General features: G+C 39.1%; 2 protein-coding genes across 2 annotated transcripts; both read right to left on the bottom strand.

The window, feature by feature from the left end:
* Positions 1 to 336: 336 nt before the first annotated feature.
* On the bottom strand, positions 337 to 1,389 carry LOC108511736 (protein RKD4). The gene is made up of 3 exons (XM_017845877.1): positions 1,283 to 1,389; positions 672 to 1,200; positions 337 to 543 (listed from the first exon to the last, which is right to left on the bottom strand). The coding sequence occupies exons 1-3, from the start codon at positions 1,387 to 1,389 to the stop codon at positions 337 to 339; spliced, it is 843 nt and encodes a 280-aa protein (XP_017701366.1).
* A 1,375-nt stretch (positions 1,390 to 2,764) lies between these two features.
* On the bottom strand, positions 2,765 to 7,713 carry LOC103719079. Its single transcript, XM_008808153.4, has 3 exons — positions 7,509 to 7,713; positions 3,709 to 3,791; positions 2,765 to 3,119 (listed from the first exon to the last, which is right to left on the bottom strand). The coding sequence occupies exons 1-3, from the start codon at positions 7,585 to 7,587 to the stop codon at positions 3,084 to 3,086; spliced, it is 198 nt and encodes a 65-aa protein (XP_008806375.1). The 5' UTR covers positions 7,588 to 7,713; the 3' UTR covers positions 2,765 to 3,083.
* Between the last annotated feature and the right edge of the window lie 2,232 nt (positions 7,714 to 9,945).

The raw sequence follows: 9,945 nt of genomic DNA, 5'->3' as shown, positions 1-9,945 counted from the left end.
CCTCAAAAAAAAATAATAGGTGGACATCATCACAGTTGAATCATACATACCAGATACTGAAATATGTAATTTGGCAAGTGTGACACTCGATGTTAAAACCATTTGACAGAAAATCCTATCCTATCCTATCAGATGAATTTGAGATAATTGTAGTTGATGTTTGGCTTGTAATTCAGTTTTTAAGAGATTTGTAATGCTCTACGAGTTCGGTCGCATCGTGGTAAAATGCAAATCAGATTAGTTTCTATATATCAAAGGTTGATTTAAAAATCAAAATCTCATGAGCACACTCATGATGGCATGTAATAAGATCTTAATTACAGAGATTGCAAGGAATTAAGAATAATATATGTTACAGAGGTCGAAGCAGGGTTTTCGCAAAGCCTTCTGCCTCTTGTAATTAGCCTTGAAGCAAGCTTGCCTTAGTTTCTTTATTCTTTCCGACAATTCGATCTCTGGATTCTCTTCCATCAGCCTCCTGTGCTCCTCCAACCTCTCCAGCTCCCTCCTCATGCTCTCCTCACTTGCACCGTTTCCCAACTCCTACAAAAACATATAATTTCATCACCAAAGAAGAAATCCTAATCATTTTATTCACAATTTTCAGATCATTTGTCCTATTAGCACACTCAGTAGTAACAGTATACATAAAATTACCAAATTGCTTATACCTCAACGTTATGCATGAGAGTCATCAGGCTTTTCATCTTCCTGTGAGGCCACCTAGGGATGCCGAGCTCCCTGCATCTCTTCTTCAGGACCGTCACCCCCACGTTCATCTCCTTCGCTGCTCGGCTTATTGGCATGCAGAAATAGTTCTTAATCTCGTCGAAGCCGATATCAGCCGACCTCGGCCTCCCATTCGTTCTCCTCTCAATGCTTCTCTCTTCAACCTGATCTACTTTGGAAACTTCAAATGGAAAGTTGTAATTAGTTTTGCCATTGTAAACATCATGGGAACTGGTGAGTACGTTCAGTGGTGCGATATCACTGATAACATCTCCGCAGTAGGGTGTCAAGTTGGTGTCCCCCGTAAAAGAATCAAGGTTGATGTCGTCCATGGCCAATTCATTGAGAGGAGGTGGAGAATGGCATTTATATGGAACCAGAGCAGCTGATTTATCCGACAATGGTTCCGAACCATGAAGGTCGTCGATTTGGTCCAGGCTCTCAGGAAATGGCACCAGAGCGTCCGTCTCACTGCAACACAAAAGCAAAGTACACTCAAAGATCTGGTAAAAACACTCAAATCTCTCTCTCTCTCTCTCTCAGACACACATACCTCCACCTTTGTAGTGGTGGGACATGGAGAAGTGGGTCTCCTAAGAGAGCCCAGAACGAGTCCTTTTCGTCTATTATCATGAGACTGTTGAGATGGTCAGAGTCCATCCACATCAAAGGAAAGAGAGAGACAGCAAGTAGAAGCCTTACTGCTCTGCCAAAAAAACAAAAAAAGAACAGGATAAGAATAGAATTTTAATTAGAACAACGCGATGGAAAGAAAGAGTTTGGGAGAGGAGAAGTTTGACGATGGAGAGGGCACCCACGTACGTCCAAACGGGAGTAACGCTTGGCGCGTGTTCTCCATTGGGTTTTGGAAGGATTTATACCATGACCGAGGTTAATGTGTACGCGATTAAATGAAATATGATGAAATCAATCCAATAGGGATGTGTTTGTTCTGCTGCATCGTAATAATTACTATCCACATTGCCATTTAAATGAGTTACTTACGTCAAACGCTTCCATGCTTGCAGTCACTTAATTCAATTTATTATTCCAAGATAAGATATTTCATTAATTCCATCTCTCTCTCTCCTCTCTCAGGTTTCCGATACTATGAATTGTGCTCATCTTTCGAAAGGACGCTTATGGGAGATTCGTATGTATACGGATTTGCCACGCAAGTGTGATCGGATTAAGGAATGAGTAGCCTTAAATAATATATCCACCTTCCAGAACTCTAATGACGACATTAATTATCATTAATTAGTTATAAGTCTCTCATCGGGTTTGGTGATCGGAAAGTAATTCTCTTGATGGAAGATTTGTTGTGGTCATGTAGAAAACGGCGGTCCATCCAAACCTGGCTGTGGCCTGTGGGACACCAGTTCCTGAAACGGACGAGATAGTATCCACGAAAATTGGTTTTTTTTTCCCTCAAATAATCTCACGCCACTTATTTAATTTTTTCCTAAAAATATTAACGATATTTAAAATTATACAATACTACGATGATTCGCAGATTCAGCTCTAGAAATTAGCAAGCAGATGAAGAGGTTCCATGTTCAAAGGCTAGAGAGGTTTCCAAAGTATCCCTCTCCAAATCTAATTCAAAGCATCATTACTAGATTCGACGTTAAATTTGTCCACCTGTTATGAGTCATCATCTTGTTCTCATCTCTTAAAATCAAACAATTCGAGAGAGGAAAGGCGTTACCATCCACTTGAAGATCTCATTCGCAGGTCGAAGGCCTGGGAAAAAAGAAGCTAACATCATCATCAAAGTACTGATGGAAACTCTCACAAATAGGCATAGGGAGGCAAGTATCTTACTACCAAGAGGTATTTCTTCAGGATTATGGGTAAATTCACCATGAAATAGCAACAAAAAGTAAAAAGGAAAAAAGCTTCGACTTGCGCCAAAATACACATCAACTTAAAAATATATGCTGGAAGAATGCCACTGAGCTTCTCAAAGGGGGCACCATAGCACAATGAAGCTCCGCTAAATCCTGAATTCATCACTATTGAGGCGTTAAAATTTTACTTGGCAGCAAAATTAACCCATATCCCATCTTCAGTGACTGTATAAATAGTACTAAAACAAAATTTTCTCAATGTTTTGACAAATTTTCTTTTATTTAAACAGATCCTTTCCAGCTTTACGCTTGGAATCACGGGATGCCAACCAGTAACCCATCAGCAAAAGTAGATACATGGTCTGCACCTAATTCCCAAAGTATGCAAATATCGAAGAAACAGAAGCACATTGAGGTGGTGGTCAAAATGTTTCATAGACTAAATGGGAAATAAAAGGAGTGGAAAATGGGGCCACATGTGAACACCAAAACAGATCCAGTTCACTCCGGTTTTTTGCCGGTCATACCAGCAACCACCTGCAATCAAAGGCAATGTAGAATAAGATGATCACATCATAACACTTTCACCAGCTCTTCAACAGCACAGATTCCTACAGCACCAGTGGTCTCTGAAGGTCAAATCACATTCTAAAACCCTTTCATATAGAAATAGATTAAGCAACCTCTGCTAGTTTTATAATTTTCACAAATTTCTCCATACAAATGATTGCCCAATATTGAATTTGAAGCTAAACCAAATTGAGTTTTGCCATTTCTTGGTGAAGTTGTATGCTTTCCTGGACATTGATATTTCAACTATCACCACATAATTTATGATACATCCTTTTCATTCTTTTATTCAGTAGGAGTGCACTCTGTTACGTGAGAAATTGATAACTTCATTTTTCAAAGTTAGGATGAACATTATTAGCAATCAAAAGCAGTGGGTAATTGGAGATGAACCAGAGCTGAAATGAGAATTGGTTTTTCTTCAGTTAGAAACATAAGAGAAATGCATCTCATTTTTAATCAACCAGGTGACAATAAGGATTGACATGCATGAATTACTCTCAAGTTTTTTTTTTTTCCAGAAAAAAATAGAGAGAAAGGTGCAGGGTATTCATACATCGCTTAGAGCAGGTTGTGGAACTTGCTTGGCTGTCTCGAAGGAATCCAAGATAGGCCTGACCACAGCTGGAAGGAAGAGACCTGGTATTGCACAAGAGATCAGCATACTTGAAAGAAATAATTACAGTAAATGTCTACTAAAAAAATTCAGGACAGGAATCACACTTTAATCACTGGTAGTGGATCCATGTACTAATTGATGAAAAAATAAAAGTTATTCAGAAATTTCAAACAAATAGAATGTGGTATTGCAAAAATAAGTCACCCTTATTCTAGGACAAGGAATGCTAACTTTTGTACCACAATTAAACATCAAAAGGATAAAGCAGCTTGTTCAGGCAACAAACCACTCGGCTCCAAGGATTCCAGATGGTCCAAATGTAATGTGAACATAATACTCTGTCTATGATTACTGATCAAACAGTAATTCATGTTGATGTACATACTGAATAAACAATTGATTATATGCATAAAAGTTAATACATGCCTGATGTTGAAGCAGAAATAAAAAAGATATATATGCAGAAATAGAATCAAGTAGAGATTCTAGGGGAAAAACATAGATTGCTTTTACAAGGACAAGAAACATTGTGAGCACCAAGGGTTTAAATCTCAGCACCGGCCTTATCTCTATTTACTCTTGGGATGATACAGAATGGAAACAGGACAGTATGCTCAAGATGGACCAAAATAGTCATCAACAATAAGAATAAAAATGAAAAATGATAATGCATCTTGGCCCATCCCTATAATCCCAGTGTGTCCGCAAGTCTTGTGCACAAGTATACAGTCAGGAAATCCCAATTCAAGAAAGAACTGGTGTCCCGCACCCATCCTCATTACCATTTTCTTCCTAGAACAGTATAGTGCCGGTAGGACACTATGGGGACATGAATCCCTAGCGAGCACAAATAGAGGTGAATAAGAAAAAGGGTTTCTAAGACAGACAGCAATTTTCATCAAAAACAAAATTAGGGCAGCAAAATTTATCACTTAGATTATATGCAAGAACCATTACATGGTTACAAGATTTATACATATTTTTAGTATAAAGAGTCATATTATGCTAACAGCAAGGGAAAAAAGATTCTTGTTAGTTTCATGGATAACATAAATAACTTTTATCTTGCATTGAAACTCAACTATTCAAGTGTGAATAGATAACATTATTTTTTTGTAAAAAGATAGCAAAATCCACTACGAAACCTTGATTTCATATGTATCTGATATGCAAAATCAAGTCCAGAAGCAGGTGTGGGAGATGCTAGTTTACATAATCTTGACATGGCTATTTTCCCTTCAGCAGGGGATAAATTCTGTAGGGTGACAAGTGCTGACCAAGGGGAGACAAGTCCTGGCCCTAAGTAGCTATAGATTATTCCTAAATCAGTTTTATGAAGAAAAACAGTGAATTCCATCCGCTAAACTAAACCGGCACCATATGGGACAAAACTAATAAGGCAGAAAGAAGGAAGGTTTCCTTTTCAAGATTCCTTCATCTCTTTCCTACTAGGTTCAAAGATATGTATTTGGGATTAATATCCAGACCTGCAGTTCCACTTCCTAGAATCTGCCACTCTACATGAGTCCAGTACCCGTCAAAATCTTATATCCTGAAGGAACATCAATACTTTACTTGCTCAGCTAGCATATAATAATATATCAAAAATGTCATATTTATAAAAACTTTCTTTTACCACGCACCAAACAGATATCACTCACCCTTTAAAATCCATCAACTACCAAGCATATATTTCAAGTGCTAGAAAAAATATGCTTATTTTTGAAGTAAATCTGTTATATAAAAACCAAATAATCTCTTCCACTATGGATTTGAAGTATTTTCTAGTGTCTAAGAATCCTAACTTCTAATGATCTCCTTTAGAGATGAGAGAAATATGGGTGTGGTTTTCTAAACCCTAGAGTATCTGAGATTTGTTTGTCAAAACACTATCCTTCCAGAACGTCCACCCATTAAACCTTGAAAGGCAAATTCCTAACATAATGCTTCATCTTATTATTTACCTTACAAAACAATTTTTATCTCTGTGCAGTAAGTATTGGCAGCGTCCAGATTTTGACAGACAGAAAAAGGCAGAAGTATCAGACTACCCTAGAAACGAGAGGTCAAGGTCTACCCTATGAACAGGCTTGCTTAAGGAACGATCGCTTTTTCAGACAAGCAATAAAAGCAGTAGCCACATCCATGATTCAACTTGCACACTAATTCTCATCAATGAGCTTTTCAAGAAGATGAACACCAGCCCAATCATAGGAAAACACCAAACTAAATTAGCAAGCTAAGACAAATCTACCAAGCAAAAATCATGGATTTTACAGATATACTGAATGTAATAGATTTTGCTCACCAGCATAGAAATTCTTGAACAGATTACAATTAATGACATCAGAATACATCTTCAAAATGGTGATAATATATTGCACGCATGTCTAGATAGATTAGAAAATATGGTTTAAAAGTCATTCAACTGCCACCCCATCAGTACATTTCATTCAGTCCTGAAAGATCCATTAACAGCATTCCGGGGCCTTCTCATGGAATGGCACTGACTCCATTCCGCAGGGACTAGCTCGTGTTTTGTATTCTGATTGCTTGTGGCGTCCTCAGATCTAAGTGTTGTGAGACGCCGGTGTACCAAAAAAAAAAGATCCATTAACTCATGCTGAACCTAATCATATAGAAAAATGCCCATGGTATTGTGATACAAAGTTGCCACTCATTATGATCCTCTAACTGGTTGGGACCTCCTCCTATCACCAAACAAAGGGAAAAGGTCTGTTTCTCTTGGAAATGATTTTGAAACACAGGCACAATGGCATGTCCAATGAGAACCAAGAAACAGTTACAGAGTGATAAAGAGTCGGTCCATCCCCTTCACACATGGTAAAATCTTGGCATACATGGTACAGATGTTGTTACAAGCAACATCCCGGAGAGGTGCCTATGATCAGGAATGGCGGTGCTGAGCTAAATCAAATTGAGTTACAGAAGGATCCGCTCCAAGTCTTCTCGCGTTACACTATCCCCATCTCAACGATTATTCCGCTTTCTCCTCATATCAGACCTCTAGAGATTCCAATACGAGCCAACTTCTTGAGAATCTCATTCCTTGCAAAAATAAATAGTTTAAGAAGAACATAACAATAGCTAAGTTAGAGGCACCGCAACCTGTTCCAAGAATTGGGAAACCATTACCAACACGATGGTGCTTGCTTAAACAAAAGAACGCCACCTTTGCAACTCCGGTGACTATATAATTCAATTTTCAGCATAATCATCAAATGCTACAGCATATCATTAATTACCTGCAGCAAGTTGGTCTTTGCCTCCCATATATTTTAAGAACTCGAACGCCAAGTAATGTAAAGATTAAGTTCCGAAAGAGACTTAGCCTCCCCAAAGCAAAATTCAAAGCTTTAAGGTTATGTATTCCACTGAGAAGGAAACAATCCTCCAAATTAAATATTTTTGCAATCCATTTTAGCGCTAACAAGATGGATTTATCTTAGATGGAATGTGTTTGCATCGTGAGAAAATGACCATTTGCATAAGGGCTAGAGAGATCTAATAAGTTCCGAAATAGGGTAAAGAAGCTCACAATCACTTATAAATTCAAAGAAATCAGAGGAAGGGACGGTATCCTTTTGGTTTATCCTAGGACGAGCTATTCAAAAATTATGAAGAATTTATTCAAAAGAATCGAAGGAGGTTAGGGTTTTGGTAGGGTGGGGAGAGGGGAAGGGGGGAACAAATAAAATAAGGAACAAGAATAGTACCGAATCCGGCGATGAGGCAGGAGGCGGCGACGACGGGCTCTTGGACCACAAATATCTTCAGCTTCTCCATAACCCCCATCGCTCTCTCTCTATCTCTCGATCTCTCTGCGATCGCCTTCGCCCTTTCTTCTCCCTTCCAGAGATCGCGGTGCAACTCCAGGTGAGGTAGAGGTGATATGTAAGTCAGGTCGTTCGCTCCGATCAACGGTGCAGATAATATTAGTCCATCCAGAGTCTACATGATGATCAGCCATACAAGTACAGCTACAAGCTTATAGCAACCAAGGGGCGTAGAGGCCTGGTACAACAATGGACTGGGCTGGTCCTTGAGCTAAGGCTATAGTTATTTATACAGATAGATTGATACAGTTCTAGTATGGATATATCGCTCTAAGCAATTTTCCTTCTCCAACCCACAGAGTATCCCAGAGTGGTTGACCACATACGAAACCATCTAGTCCGCGGTCTCATTTACCTCTCTAAAAGCATGTTTGGGCTAAAAGACCACACCATCACTTATCATATCCCAAATATTCTTAAGCAAGGTGATGTGTCAAAGATCTGACAGCCACTAGCAACCATCATCCTGAAGTCCGAGTCTCTAATGACGAAGTCAGCATCTCCCCTTCTGCCGTCATCAAATACGCATCCATCGAAATTGATCATGAAAAAACTCATGGGCGGAAAATTTCATAGTTATGTTCGAGTGATTGGATTCGGGTTGTATCTTTCGCGGCGGTGTCAATTGTTGGACCATGCCTCGCACAGATCTCAAAATACTCTGGATTCATCGTCTACTCTGTTCCCAGATGGTGTACCTTGTCTGGTACACTTAAAATTCCATGCAGGAAGCTCCGTTCCGTCTTCCTCAGCGCTTCCCAGCGGGCATGCTTTTCATCACCTGATCGAGTAAAACAGATAAAAGAGCAGTTTCACCACTTCCAACTTCGAATCCTCTTGCACATTCAGTATCATTCTCAATCAGACCATCTCTTCTCGGTTCAGGTATCGGACGGCGTACATGCAAATATTGCTCATATTTTCGTGGTTATTGCAATTCTAAGTGACTGCAGAGAACATTTCCAACCGATCCTGCTGTCTGATTCACTGGAACTATGTGTTATCAAGAGGGAATTAGTGGTATAAAACAGTAAGAATGTTGATAATATAGGATGATTTCATTAGTGACTATATGCTAAGTTTAGTTTGCTTTAAAGTCCTTTAGAAGAAAAAATATGTGCTTCACAAATGCATCAGATGTACATGTAGTTCTGACCAAGGTCAAATATGCATTCCTTTAGCTCACTAATGCAGCACAGCTCTTGGTTTGAATGCATGGAAACAATATTACGTGCACCTCGCCGAACATGGATTTAGTGATAAATGTGAGCTCATCAATTTCTTCTGCCCATGTCGCGATTCACGCAGCATCCTTCAGAGCTCCAGAAATCAGCAACCATGCGCTTGCATGCTGAAAGGAATGAACACAAAGGGATTGAGCAAAACTCAAGTCAAAGCCAAAGCTTCCTCAGGTCCCTGCTTAGTAGGGGCATGTCCAGGAAAGATGAGATGCTGCATAGTTTATTTGAAGAATACCGGGATATTAAAACTTGGAGAAGCCTGGGAGGGCAAACAAATGGCTAACCTCTTCCCATTTGCCTTCCATTATGTTCTCTATTTCATCAAATTTTCTTTTGTATATATTCTTTTTTCAATATAGATAATGTTGTTTTATAAAGGGTGGGGCGACTTCCATATTTAAATGCAAAATTATAGCTATTCAAGCACTACATACTTGAGTAAGGTGTTTTTTTTACTATTGATATTTTCCCTGATAAGGAAATAACGTCCGAGACTATGATCATCATCGATGCACTCTCCTCAAAGCACAATTTTCCAGGTCCATCCATCAAACCTTAGGTCCTGCCTTCAGTTACCAACTCCATGAAGGACACCACCTTTGTGTATCTGTAACATATCCAAGAGGTTTTGATTTGATACAGTGGTTGCCAACAGGTTTTGGGTCCCCATTCACCAACTTCAGACTTCTATTCCCTTCTCAGTTTCGCACATTAACAAAATTTAAAGAATCAAGATTATAAATGAGTAACAGTGTTAGTATTAACAAAAATATCAAAATTCCTCTGATCCTTCCAGGCTAACACTGTCACATCTAATTCACCAGGAATCAAATTGTATAGCAGGAATCCTTATCTGAAACAGGGGCACCTGCTTTAGACTAGATAGGAATAAGAACTTGAACATCAATTTTCCTAATTGCAATATGATCAGAATAAAATAACGGAAAGCTGACCTTGAATACTTGAGCTAGAGAAGAACCACAAAATCAGTAACGCGCATGGATGCATCACGAACAAAGTGATGGTGGTCTGCAGCTGCAGGATTGCCATAGAGAATAAAATTTCAGAGATGGGTG

This window comes from Phoenix dactylifera, chromosome 11, assembly GCF_009389715.1.
Source record: "Phoenix dactylifera cultivar Barhee BC4 chromosome 11, palm_55x_up_171113_PBpolish2nd_filt_p, whole genome shotgun sequence".
In the NCBI taxonomy this organism is placed as follows: domain Eukaryota; kingdom Viridiplantae; phylum Streptophyta; class Magnoliopsida; order Arecales; family Arecaceae; genus Phoenix; species Phoenix dactylifera.
Note: the sequence above shows the minus strand (reverse complement) of the source record. Positions and strands in the feature narration are given on the sequence as shown.